Below are 13,847 nucleotides of genomic sequence, written 5' to 3' on the forward strand. Positions count from 1 at the left end.
TATTAGTTTATCATCAAAAGAATATGCTTACTGTTTCGTGTTTAAACCATGCAGTGAAGTACTGCTTCTGCTATTTTAACTGGTAATAAAAGAGGGAAACTCCTGTTAATTCTCATCCTGGAACCCCATGCTGTCTGGGTCACAAATAATGTCTCTCGTTTTGTAAGATGGGAGCCGCTGGCAGGAGGTTCAGAACTATCCATTTTAATTCAAAACAATATTTTCAAATCTATATCACAGTTACTTGGTGAGAAGTTGTCAAGGTTCCTTCCCCACTCTGAACTCTAGGGTACAGATGTGGGGACCTGCATGAAAACCCCCTAAGCTTATTTTTACCAGCTTAGGTTAAAACTTCCCCAAGGTACAAACTATTTTGTCTTTTGCCCTTTTGCCCTCCCCTAACCCTACACCCCCTTTCCTGGGGAAGGCTTGATAAAAATCCTCACCAATTTGCATAGGGGAACACAGACCCAAACCATTGGATCTCAAGAATAATGAAAAAGCAATCAGGTTCTTAAAAGAAGAATTTTAATTGAAGAAAAAGTAAAAGAATCACCTCTGTAAAATCAGGATGGTAAATACCTTACGGGGTAATCAGACTCAAAACATAGAGAATCCCTCTAGGCAAAACCTTAAGTTACAAAAAGACACAAAAACAGGAATATACATTCCATTCAGCACAACTTATTTTATCAGCCATTTAAACAAAACAGAATCTAACACATATCTAGCTAGATTACTTACTAAGTTCTAAGGCTCCATTCCTTTTCTGTTCCCGGCAAAAACATCACACAGACAGAGAGAACCTTTGTTTCTCCCCCCCTCCAGCTTTGAAAGTATCTTGTCTCCTCATTGGTCGTTTTGGTCAGGTGCCAGTGAGGTTATCCTAGCTTCTTAACCCTTTACAGGTGAAAGGGTTTTTCCTCTGGCCAGGAGGGATTTTAAAGGTGTTTACCCTTCCCTTTATATTTATGACAGAAGTGTTATTAGTTTTGTGAACTTTCAGTACACTTCACTGAGAAAAATTGATAGTATATACAAACAGTCCTTAAAAAAACCTGCATCTATTTTGCTCAGTCCGATGGTCTATAAGTTTATAAGGTTAGAAATGTTTTTCGCTATCAACAAACCATGAAAGATATTTTTAAGTATGTAATTGCAATTGACATTTTGTGTTTTAGTGCTGGAGGCAGACGTCTTGCTGGAAAGCGGTGTCATTTGTGACAATGGGGTAGCACCATAGAAGAGACAGTAAACTAGTTTGATCTGCTTTAATAATTGCTTAATAATATAAAAATATTGTGTATGTCTACTTTTTCTTCCAACTGTTAAAACCATTGATAAAGCAGGTTAGAGACTGGTTTAAAGTAACTGTTTAATAGGATTTTTATACTGTGTGTGTCATAAATGCCATCTGTTTTCAGCAAGATGGCTGCCTCCAGCACTAGATTTAAAAATGCTAAATGTAATTAAAGACTTAAAAAAAAAAGTCAGAGATCATTAATGTGGTAAGTGTTTCTTACATTTATATCCTATGTGTTTCTGAGATACATGTCACAGATACAGTACAGGGTGCTGTTTATATGGAGTTGAAAAAATGGAATTTTTCATAAGTTAAGTTATAATATTCTGCCTTCCTCAAATGACCAACTCCAACTGCATGAGGGGTGTAGTGCTTAGGTTGACATAGGGTGATGCAGTGTCAGTCTAGACACACAATTACATCAACTTCAGTGATGTCCAGGAAGTGTCCCACAATGCCCCCCCACTCCATGACCGGTCTGGTCACCATTCTGAGCTCCACTGCCAGATATACAGGTACATGCCCTTCTCCTTTTAAAGCCCCATGAATTTTTGAAATTCCGTTTCCTGTTTGCTCAGCATGGAGAGCTCACATAGCAACTGCATGGCTGACCATGCTGGCTCTACACTGCAGACATGTTCCTGCCTGGAGTACACCAGAGGTGATGGATCTCCTGGGTCTATAGGGAAAAGAGGCTGTGCAGACATAGCTCTGATCCAACCATAGAAATGTCAATATCTATGAGCAAATCGCTTGGGGCATGGGAGCGAAGATCTACAACAGGGACATGCAGCAGTGCCATGTGAAAGTCAAGGACCCTGTGGCAGGTGTACTAGAAGTCAAGTTGCTCTGATGTGGAACTATAGACATGCCACTTTGACAAAGAGTTTCATACCATCTTTGGCAGTGACCCCATCACCATCTACAAGGGCCCCATGTGTACTTGGGAGGAGTCACAATCACAGGCTACTGGAGTGAATCCTGAGGATGAGGTGTTGGACAAGGAAGAGGAGGAGGAGAATGGGGGACAGGCAACCCGGGATCCAATGACTCAGTGAGCCAGGACCTCTTTTTGACTCCAGAGCAGTCGAACAAGTCCATACAGTACAGCATGGAAGAGCCTGATGAAGGGGGAGGAACAAGCTATCCCCGATAATGTTACGGCTAACCTGGTGGCTGAACTTTGTGACTTTGTCCTTACCCATAACTATTTTACATTTGGGGACAATGTATACCTTCAGATCAGCGGCACTGCTATGGGTATCCGCATGGCCCCACAGTATGCCAACATTTTTATGGCTGACTTAGAACAACGCTTCCTCAGCTCTCGTCCCCTAACGCCCCTACTCTACTTGCGCTATATTGATGACATCTTCATCATCTGGACCCATGGAAAAGAAGCCCTTAAGGAATTCCACCATGATTTCAACAATTTCCATCCCACCATCAACCTCAGCCTGGTCCAGTCCACACAAGAGATCCACTTCCTGGACACTACAGTGCTAATAAACGATGGTCACATAAACACCACCTTATACCGGAAACCTACTGACCGCTATTCCTACCTACATGCCTCCAGCTTTCACCCTGACCACACCACACGATCCATCATCTACAGCCAAGCTCTGCGATACAATCGCATTTGCTCCACCCCCTCAGACAGAGACAAACACCTACAAGATCTCTATCAAGCATTCTTACAACTACAATACCCACCTGCGGAAGTGAAGAAACAGATTGATAGAGCCAGAAGAGTTCCCAGAAGTCACCTACTACCGGACAGACCTAACAAAGAAAATAACAGAACGCCACTAGCCGTCACCTTCAGCCCCCAACTAAAATCCCTCCAACTCATTATTAAGGATCTACAACCTATCCTGAAGGATGACCCAACACTCTCACAAATCCTAGGAGACAGGCCAGTCCTTCCCTACAGACAGCCCCCCAACCTGAAGCAAATACTCACCAGCAACCACATACCAAAAACAGAACCACTAACCCAGGAACCTATCCTTGCAACAAAGCCCGTTGCCAACTGTGCCCACATATCTATTCAAGGGACACCATCACAGGGCCTAATAACATCAGCCACACTATCAGAGGCTCGTTCACCTGCACATCCACCAATGTGATATATGCCATCATGTGCCAGCAATGCCCCTCTGCCATGTACTTTGGTCAAACTGGACAGTCTCTACGTAAAAGAATAAATGGACACAAATCAGATGTCAAGAATTATAACATTCATAAACCAGTCGGAGAACACTTCAATCTCTCTGGTCACGCGATTACAGACATGAAAGTTGCGATATTACAACAAAAAAACTTCAAAACCAGACTCCAGCGAGAAACTGTTGAATTGGAATTCATTTGCAAATTGAATACAATTAACTTAGGCTTGAATAGAGACTGGGAGTGGCTAAGTCATTATGCAAGGTAACCTATTTCCCCTTGTTTTTTCACCACCTCCCCCCCTCCCCCTAACCACCTCCCCCCAGACGTTCTTGTTAAACCCTGGATTTGTGCTGGAAATGGCCCACCTTGATTATCATACACATTGTAAGGAGAGTGGTCACTTTAGATAAGCTATTACCAGCAGGAGAGTGGGTTTGTGTGGGGGGGGGGAGTGAGAAAACCTGGATTTGTGCTGGAAATGGCCCACCTTGATTATCATACACATTGTAAGGAGAGTGATCACTTTAGATAAGCTATTGCCAGCAGGAGAGTGGGGTGGGGGGTGGTATTTTTTCATGCTTTGTGTGTATAAAAGATCTTCTACACTTTCCACAGTATGCATCCGATGAAGTGAGCTGTAGCTCACGAAAGCTTATGCTCAAATAAATTGGTTAGTCTCTAAGGTGCCACAAGTACTCCTTTTCTTTTTGCAGTTTGATTTGATATTGCAGGGACACCTCTGTTCATTTACTCATTGTTATCATGCTACAAGACGTAGTGAAATAACCAGTAGAGGTAGAGTTGCTATCTGCTTCTCATTCCCCTGTACAGTTAGGCAGAGGGGACCCTGCAGAACAGTTTGTTGTGTGTACGAAGATGTCCTGTGAATCCTCCATGGAGATCTTGAGGAAACTTTCCTGGAGGTACTCTGCAATCCTGTATTGAAGACTACCGGGAATGGCTGCCTTATTTCTTCCACACTTTTCCACACCACTCAGCAGGCATCATTGCAGCACACAGGCTAGTAGCCTATGGACCCGGTCTGCAGCTGGACACGTGCAGGAGCAGCTCCCTTTCAGCCTCCGTTACTCTCAGGAATGAGATATCAGCTGAAGTCACCACTGCCTGTGGAAAATGGTGCCAGTATTCAGTTTAGTTACCCTAGCTGCATATACTCTTGCCTGTGAGCTCCCCTCCCCATTACTGTGCCAGCTCGCCCCCTCCCTCCCCGCAGCATATTTGCCGTGTCTGGGACTACCACCATGCTCTATAAATTCCAAGCAGAAGTGAGAATGTCGTGCTTATAACTTGTGTGGATCAAGGGGAGTGAGTTCAGTATACCAAGTTTCCATTTATCTTGTGAATACACTCACAATAGTACCTCTGTGCACTGTATTTTTTTGCAGCTGGAAATGTGGCCTTGAGGGTCTTTCCAACCACAGCAGTGGAGTAACTCAGCCAGATAAGGAAGAGGGCGCAGGATGATGTGTTCGAAGAGATCCTGCAAGCCTTTAGTGCTGCGGGTACTGAGCACAAGGCTTGGAGGATCAAGCTCGCGGACAGAATGGACAGGGATAGTGCGGACAGGAAAAAAGCATGGAAAAAGGAGAATGATGTGACGCAGGAGACGATAGCACTTCTGAAGCATCAGTCAGACATGCCAGAGAGACTTGTTGACCTTCAGGCTCAAAAAAATCCATGATTACCTCCCTCTGCAGCCCATAGAGAACTGCACTCTGGGACTTCCGTACACTTCCTCCCCCCACATTCCACGTGGCATCTGCGGCTGTTGCACTATCCCTACCACTCCACCCCCACGGAGAGTACGGACCATCACAGCCGCATATACACCAACCTTTGAGAGAGACAGTTGGTGTATGTGTTTGCAAAATGGAAATGTTCTTTCCCCTTCAAAAGTTCTTTTCCCTGTATTCATAAAGTTTCATTCAGTTATAAGTGTCTGTTTGCATGTGTTTGGAATAAAACTCTATTTATGGAAACTTAATTCATATTTATTAGTTCACAACATATGGTGGCCGGGGCTGACATCATTCACAGTTAATAGTGATAGGGACATTTGCAATGTTATATTACCACTTGCACAGCACTCCTTACAAGATTCATACTGGGGTGCAAAAAAAAACAAAAAAAACCCCCAAAAAACAGGCACACTACACAACAGTAACACACATTACTGTGGCTCCTTATTAAAATGATCTTTACTCCTTGATCCAAATAACTCTTTTTATAGCTCTGGTGTCTGGCTGCTCAAAATCAGCAGACAGCCATTCCACCTTCACCCTCTTGGAAAGTTCTCCCCCCTTGCTTCAGAGAGATTCTGAAATGCACAGCTGGCAGTTATAACCATGGGGATTTTTTTCACTGAGGTCTAATATTGTGAGTAGACAGTGACAGCGGCCTTTCAAGCAGCCAAAGGCACTTTCAGCTGTCATTGTGCACCTGCTGAGTCTATGGTTGAAGCGTTCCTTGCTGCTGTCGAGGTGGCCAGTGAACAGCTTCATGAGCCACAGGAGTAAGGGGGTAGGCTGGGTTTCCCACATTCACTATTGGCATTTCAACATCCCCAGTAGTAATCCTCTGGTCTGGAAAAAAAAAAGTCCCTGCTTGCAGCTTTCTGTACTGGCCTTTGTTCTTAAAGATGCATGCGTCATGCACTTTCCCTGACTATCCTGCACTGATGTCAGTAAAATGTCCTCGGTGATCCTCCAGTGCTTGCAATACTATAGAAAAGTAGCCCTTTTTGTTGATATACTCTGTGGCAAGGTGGTCTGATGCCAGAGTAGTGATATGCATGCCGTTTATCGCCCCAGTGCAGTTTGAGACCCCCAGTGCAGCAAACCATCCAGTATGTCCTGCACATACCCCAGAGTCACAGTCCTTCGTAGCAGGATGTGATTAATGGCCCTGAACACTTTCCGAACTCCAAATTGATTCCCGACTGATCAGTAGCAATCTGGCATTGCTTCAAGCTTCGATGCCGTGATTGCCATTTGCTTCCTCAGCGTCAGTGCAACTCTCATTTTGCTGTTACTTCAGCGGAGGGCTGGGGCGAGCTCTGCACACAGTTCCAGGAATGTGGCCTTGTACATCCGAAAGTTCTGCAGCCACTGCTTGTCATCCCATACCTGCATAACAGTATGATCCCACCAGTCAGTACTTGTTTCTCGGGCCCAGAACCAACACTCCACTTTCTGCAGCTGCTTTGCGACTTCCAACAACAGCCTGGAAGTGTTTCTTTCCATGGCGCGTTTTCCATGTGGCTCCTCTCCTGACTCTGGAAATATTGCAGGATCAGGCACGTTGTGTTCGCAATGCTCATCACAATAGTGCAGAGCTACGCAGGAACCAGGCTTCTCACAGAGATGGTGGATGCGCAGATTTGTGGGGCTTTTGAAAAGAGGTGCGAAACGTTATAGGATGTAGGTAAAATTATGGGATGGAGAACACACCATCATGGGATCTAGAAATCATGTTCCCAGTCACCCCTGCATGTCTCATTTGCCCCCAGGAGGCATTGCAAACCCTTTACAAAACACCCTGCGCTAGATGGTGGCGAGTTGCACAGTGGGCTGCTTACCCAGGGTGCACTGCTCTCTGCATCTATGCAAACGCCGCTATTGAGGACATGCACCACTGACACAAGGAACGTAGTGTGGACATGTAAAAGTGATTTAATTGCTGTGACTGCGGTACATCTATGTAACTTAGATCAACTGTAGTGTGGACCAGACCTGAAGAAGAGATCTGTGTAAGCTCGAAAGCTTGTCACTCATCAACAGATGGTGGTCCAATAAAAGGTATTATGTCATCTGCCTTTTGTCTCTAATATCCAGGGACCAACACAGCTACAACAACACTGCATATAACAATGTTCTGATTTGGTGGTGGTGTGATAATGTAAATGTTTATTCAAGGTCCCAAGACAGTGAAGAATCAGCTCCTTTTATCCTTTGTAGCCCTAATATTAGGCATGGTTGTTTATTTGAAATGAAATCTTTAACAAAGATGGTTTCTTTCATTATGTTACCTTCTCCCACATCCTATAAAGGAATCTGATACCACAGCATCTTTGCCTCGTGTACTATGAAGCAATGAACTAGTTTCTGTCATAGCTATTATACCGGTACCAGACGACTTACTTTCAGATCAATCATTCTGCTTTCTTCAGCTTTAAAACACAGACCCTCCTGTTCTAATCTTACTTTTTTATTTTTCATTCCGGTCTTCATATATAAGAATGAGGAAGAGAGAGAAGCTTTTGGTACAATATATATATAAGAGAAGAAAGAGACTGATTATCCTGAGGAGTCCATAGATACCTTGAATGTTATAAGGACTATGTAACAAAGAGGGTCTCTGGGAAATTGCCTTTCCCTCATGTCTCAGATTATGGTCCTGTCCAAGATTAGCTCTCAACAGTTCAGCCTGTGGCTGCTGCTTAGCTCCTGGTGAGAACAGTAGCTGTCATATACATCAGCAGACACGAACACTGAGTATTTCCAACTCCGAAAGGAGGTGCTGCACCACTGGTACATGGTAGAATATCCTTTTTTCTCTATGACAACTATGTAAAAGATATTACCTCATCCGCCTTGTCTATCTGCAAGGGAGACAGAACAGTAGAACAGATATACTGGGAAGGCTCCAGCTGGCACTAAAGGAGTGGATTCTAAACCAACACTGTCATTTTTTTTCCAGGAGAGCTGCATTCTAATCTACCTGTTTTTTTACTGATATGCTCACCTACATGGCCCATGTCACTGTACTATCTGTGTGCATTTTAGTCGTTAATGGATTTTATCCTCATCACACCCCTGTAAGATAGGGAGGCACTATGCCTATTTTACAGATGAGAGACTGAGTCCCAAGTTAGATTAACTTGTTCAGCCTCACATGGGAAGTCTGTTGCTGAGCTGGGCATTGTACGTATGTCACTTTAGTGTTAGTAACATAGACCATCCTTCCTATGACATTGCAGAGGACATGAGTAATTGTAAGTGTTTTTATTTAGTGATCGTCCTGTGCTTCAGTTTGTGGACATTCAGTCTAAGAATATTGTTGGGTGGACTTGTTTATTTGGGGATGCGGAAGGAATTATGAAGGAAGTGGAATCAGTTTAGCCAGAAGTGTAGGAGTTTTAGTTTATCCCCAGTCAACTATACTTTATTCTTTTTTAGAAGTTATTCTTGCATGCTCCAGTTTGGTTTTGGAAATGAATTTGGATATTTGTATCTGCAAACTAGATGGCTGATGTTTAAATACTGTTATTTACTACTTGTGTTGTAGTAGCACCCATATGCCGTAATTGGGATGCATCTAATTGGAAGCAAGACTTGTGAAAGTAACAAACTATAGGAGAAAATGGGTAATAATGAAAAGATCACATGGTTACATTTGTTGTTGCACAACTTGTACTAATCTCTCAGCAAAACTAATTGTGTTCTTTTAATTGGGTTTTATTTAGTTTTGCATTAAGGAATTACTCAATTTTCATGTTTGACACATATACCAAAATATTTCTAAAACATCCACTGCACTGTCAACCTACCGAGTGATATGGTCCAGTTTATCTGGTATGTTTGTTCCAATACAGGGTTGTCCCTTTCCCCTTTTTTAGGCAGAGAAGTGTGACATTTTTACAGGGAGGTGTGTGAGGCTAGAACCTTTTCCTCATACTACACATTTATTAGATGTAACAAAATGGAGGATTGGAGGATTCAGTTTTCAGCTTGGTACGTCAAACAGCAATATTATGTAAGGCCTTCACCTTTACTATGTGTACACTGATAGCTATATTTGCTCTCTATCAGAATGTTTCATATCATTGGGAATGAGAAGTCATGTATTTCTGAAGAAGGAAAATTACTTGTATTTCTTTCAGTTTTATTCTGCAGGACCTTTATTCGTTATATATCTAACCTCCCTATTTTGAAGAATGTATAATCTGATTTTGCACAGCCATTGTCAGTCATAGCTTTGGAAATGTTTGTACCAAGCACAAAAGGCTGGCCCATTACTATGCTTGATATATTTTTGCCTTCTTTCTTCCCGTTAAGAGGAGAGATACTGCTGTCTATCAGGATACTTCTTTGTTTGATGGAGTGAGAGTTAAACTATGGGAATCAGAATTTGACATCATGTAATATTATTTCTTTGGTTTTCTATTTGAAATTAAATCAAAGCAAAAAAGAAAAACAAAACAAAAATCCCTCCAAAAAATGAAACCCAAAAATCAAAGGAAACCTCCCAAAGCACATAAAATCCATCTCTTAAAATTACCATCTGTTCCTGTCTCTTCAGTGTACTCTAGTCAGTTACATGAAGCCATGAAAGCTTATTTGTTAGTATTTTTATAAATAGCCCTGTCTAAGTATTTATCATCATACATGAAAAATAAATTAATGTTTTAATTAAATATTAATATGCAATTTACAAGCAAACCTAGTATTTTATGGAATCTGTGTTGTAGCCTGTGATTACTTTTGTGTATATCTTTTATTACAGGTTGATGAAAAGGCTCTAAAGCACATAACAGAAATGGGTTTCAGTAAAGAAGCAGCAAGGCAGGCGCTTATGGATAATAGCAACAGCCTAGAAGCAGCATTAAATTTTCTTCTGAACAGCAGTAAACAGAAACCTATCCAGGGACCACCACCTAGAGGTATAACTTGTAAAGCTGTGTTTTAGACTAAAGTGTCTAATAGGGGATCTTGTGCCACAAGCACAAAAAGATAATAGTGGCCTTTGTTAGTGTATTTGGAGTTATGCAGGGGCATAACTGCATGTATGTTTTCCTCTGAGTCGTAATGAATTCAAGACCTGACAGTGAATATTGGAAAAGTACCTCTGTATATTATATCTATAATTGTTTCCTAGTTAAAAATCGCACACTTAAGTGTTCTTAATTGAAAATAATCCATGTAATTTGTGGATCTGATTATATTTTCCTGTTTAACGGCTTCAGCTGTTTTATAAAAACAATTATAATAAAAAGAAATGTAGAGTTTCTGTAGATTTGTCTGGATCTAAGTCATTTGTTTGTAATATCCACAGGGAAAGGAAAGGGCAGAGGCCGACTAAGACCTGAAGATGAAGAGGAACTAGGAAATGCCAGACCTTCTGCACCCAGCACACTGTTTGACTTCTTAGAGTCCAAAATGGGTACACTGACAGTAGAAGGTACGTTGTTGAAATTAAAATGATCTATGGAAGCAAGATCAGACACTGCTGGTCTAATTTTTCTAAGTTGCTAAGCACCTTCTTCTCTATAGATGTTACTGAGATTTGTGTCAGGTCAGAACATCTGAAAATCCAGGTTGTTCATGTTTCATGTATGTATGGTGTTCAATTAACAATGTATATTCATCTTTTCTCACTATCACTTGGTTATAAAGAGATGTTACAAGTTTATTAATAGGAAAAGACTTAATTACTTCATCATCATCATGGATCTAATGGAAAATATTACATTATCTGTTTGCCATTGTAGTGTGTTCATGGTCGTCCCTCCCCCTCTGGCTCAGGGGGAGGCCACTCCGCCTCACTACAGCCATGAAAATGTTAAATTATCATTTTCTGTGAGTTCTTTTAATACACTGCTCAGATAAAAGGCTGATGTGGAGGTAATAGTGTGTGGTTTTGCTGAACTATGGGTGAGTGGATATGAAGCAGATTGGAAGTAACGAGGCCTTGGGTTATCTCAAGGTGGGTCTGCATATCCAAACCACTTAAGAGTGCAGGGGACAGAAGGTAAAAGGAAATAAAGATGCTTACAAGAAAGGGGACCTGACTATCCCAAAGAAAACAGTACTATTTTCTCATGAGAGGGCTAGTTTCATTTTCTTCTGGGTTCATAGGGTTTCAGTTCCTTCCTCTTCAGCCACATTTCGATGAATATAAGATGCTTGTGTCCACCTAGCTGTGGAAGTATCTTCACTTAAATTTGGCTCCCACTGATGTAAGTGCCTCTCTACACCTATTTAGTAACAGCACTTCCCCAATCTCCTGCACATATCATCCTGCCCACCGATTATCATCCCGACCGTCCCGATCTTCTGACCCAGTACAAGGGCAAGATCAAGCATCCCAGTCGATCCATGTCTGCTCCATCTCAGAGTGTGGTATTTAGATTCTCATCAACTATCAAACGGGCATGTTCCTCTGCTGTATAAGACATTCTCTTTAATAGTCGGAAAGATTCCATTCGATAATGTTATCAGGCCAATTGGAGATGCTTTTCGTCTTGGCCACAACATAGATTTTACCAAAAGCAGAAGAGATTCTGCTAATCCTGGACTATGTTCTATCATTAAAGATGTTGGATCTTGCCCTCAGCCCTTTGAGAGTCCAGGTAGCAGCGATCAGCACACTCCATCCTTCTATGGAGTGTTACTTTGGTTTTACAAACCTGCTAACTGCTAGATTGTGGAAAGGCCTCCTAAGAACCTTCCCACTTCTCCAAGTGATAGCGCCTCAATGGTGTCTGAATCTGGTACTCTCAGTATTAACATCCTTTGAACCAATGGCATCTTGCTCCATGTCTCTTCTCTCCATGAAGGTCACCCTCCTTGTTGCTATCACTTCGGTGAGAGGGGGGTTGGGAAACTTGGAGCTATGATGGCGGACCCATCATTTACAGTATTCGACTCAGATAAGGTCTTCTTACATCAACACCTGAAATTTTTACCAAAGGTAATCTCCCAGTTTCATATTAACCAATCCATTCACTGACTGATTTTCTTCCCGAAACAGCATGCATCTGCAGAAGAATCTCCCTCAATGTCCAATGAGCGTTAGCCTTTTACCTTCAGAGAACAAAAACAATCAGGAAGTCCCCTAGACAGTTCCAGCTGGGTAAGGAATGTTAACTGAACTATCAGTGGGGATAGGCAAGTCTGACTGGCAGGAAGCATACATGGGTCATTCACTCTAGCGCTGTCTGTAGTGCCAAATTAAAGGCAAACCGTGTTGGAATGTATCTGTCTCCTGAAATGCTATGATATGGTGTGTCCTGGGTGTACAGCTCATTTGAAGCTACCTCTTTCATCTCTTCAGTTGAAGTTGTATTCAGTGATTTTTCACCTCTGGAATGCATTCCACTCTTTCTCAATAACCAAATGATGTCAAGATTAGTGAATGTAAAAGGTTCTCCTGTAGTCGATTCAACAGCTGCTTCATTGAAAACTGGACTTCTTGGCTTTGGAATTTTTGTACCTTGGTAGGAAAATGAGTGAGTAATGAATCATAGAATCATAGAATCATAGAATATCAGGGTTGGAAGGGACCCCAGAAGGTCATCTAGTCCAACCCCCTGCTCAAAGCAGGACCAAGTCCCAGTTAAGTCAGGAAGCTCCTTCAAGGAGCGGTTCTTTACTGTCTAGACAACACTTGAGGCTGGGACTTGCCCCGTTAATACACTCCTGATAGCAGACCACAATAGTACCGTTGCCCCCTGCTGGATCTTCCAGGAATATCTTATCAGGAGCACAAAATCTAAACCTGCCCTTGATGAGGTCTGGGAGAACATACAATTCTTCATTCAGTTCCATGTGGCAAATAATCTTGTTTGCAATTGCATTTTCCAAATGGAGTACTTTGTTGTAATCAATGGAGGAGCCAATGCTGTGCAAGATACACGAGAAATTTGCCACAAGTTTTGGAATCAATTGGTAAACCAACAGCTGCTTGTTATGGTAGGTTATCTGTATGCCGCACAGTTGTTGTGTATGTGTTGAAAACCTGCCTTTTACTCAAGCACTTGTACGTGAGTCTTTGTGATAAATGGCAGCCTTCTGCTCCATTTGCTTGTTGTCATGCTGGTGATAAAGTCACTTCAACCACTGATACATCACTTAAAGTAGTAGTACAGGTTAGGCAGTAATATTTTTTCAGGTTTGGCATCTGCTATGGATCCCTGTAGCAGCTGCAAACAGTCTCTTCATATTACTGTTGACATCAGTGCTTTCTTCCGCTTTTGATGGTACCACATCTTTTGTAGCCTTTAAGAATATGCACTGTGATTAATTTCTGTGGATGGGATTGCTAAGAACTATGATCATATCCCACAGTTCATCTTCAATAAGAGCCTTGTGCTAAGTATTTGCTCCTCTTCAATCCCATTCAAAGCATATATTTCTCCGTATTTAGCCTCTGCATTGGCCATCACCATTACTTTCGTATCCATTAGAGCCACTGTGATTCAATTCTTGTACTCCAGCTAAGTATTGCAGCTTGTAGGAATAAAATCAGTATTTGTTTCTCTTGCTTTTACCTTTTGACACAACACATTACATACATTCTTGGTGTAACACTCAATGTGATATGCATTGTGGTATATCTTTTGGGTCAG

At 42.0% G+C, this 13,847-nt stretch overlaps 1 protein-coding gene across 5 annotated transcripts in view; it reads left to right on the plus strand.

Annotated features, from left to right (window-relative positions):
* The window catches only part of TDRD3 (tudor domain containing 3), a 301,146-nt gene that overhangs the window by 207,644 nt on the left and 79,655 nt on the right, over positions 1–13,847 (plus strand). For all 5 annotated transcript variants that reach the window (XM_037894974.2, XM_037894990.2, XM_037894967.2 and 2 more), the window contains 2 exons: positions 10,004–10,160; positions 10,553–10,678. In XM_037894974.2, coding sequence (XP_037750902.1) covers positions 10,004–10,160; positions 10,553–10,678 — 283 coding nt within the window. The remainder of the gene's footprint in view (positions 1–10,003; positions 10,161–10,552; positions 10,679–13,847) is intronic.

This window comes from Chelonia mydas, chromosome 1 (genome assembly GCF_015237465.2).
Source record: "Chelonia mydas isolate rCheMyd1 chromosome 1, rCheMyd1.pri.v2, whole genome shotgun sequence".
NCBI lineage: Eukaryota > Metazoa > Chordata > Testudines > Cheloniidae > Chelonia > Chelonia mydas.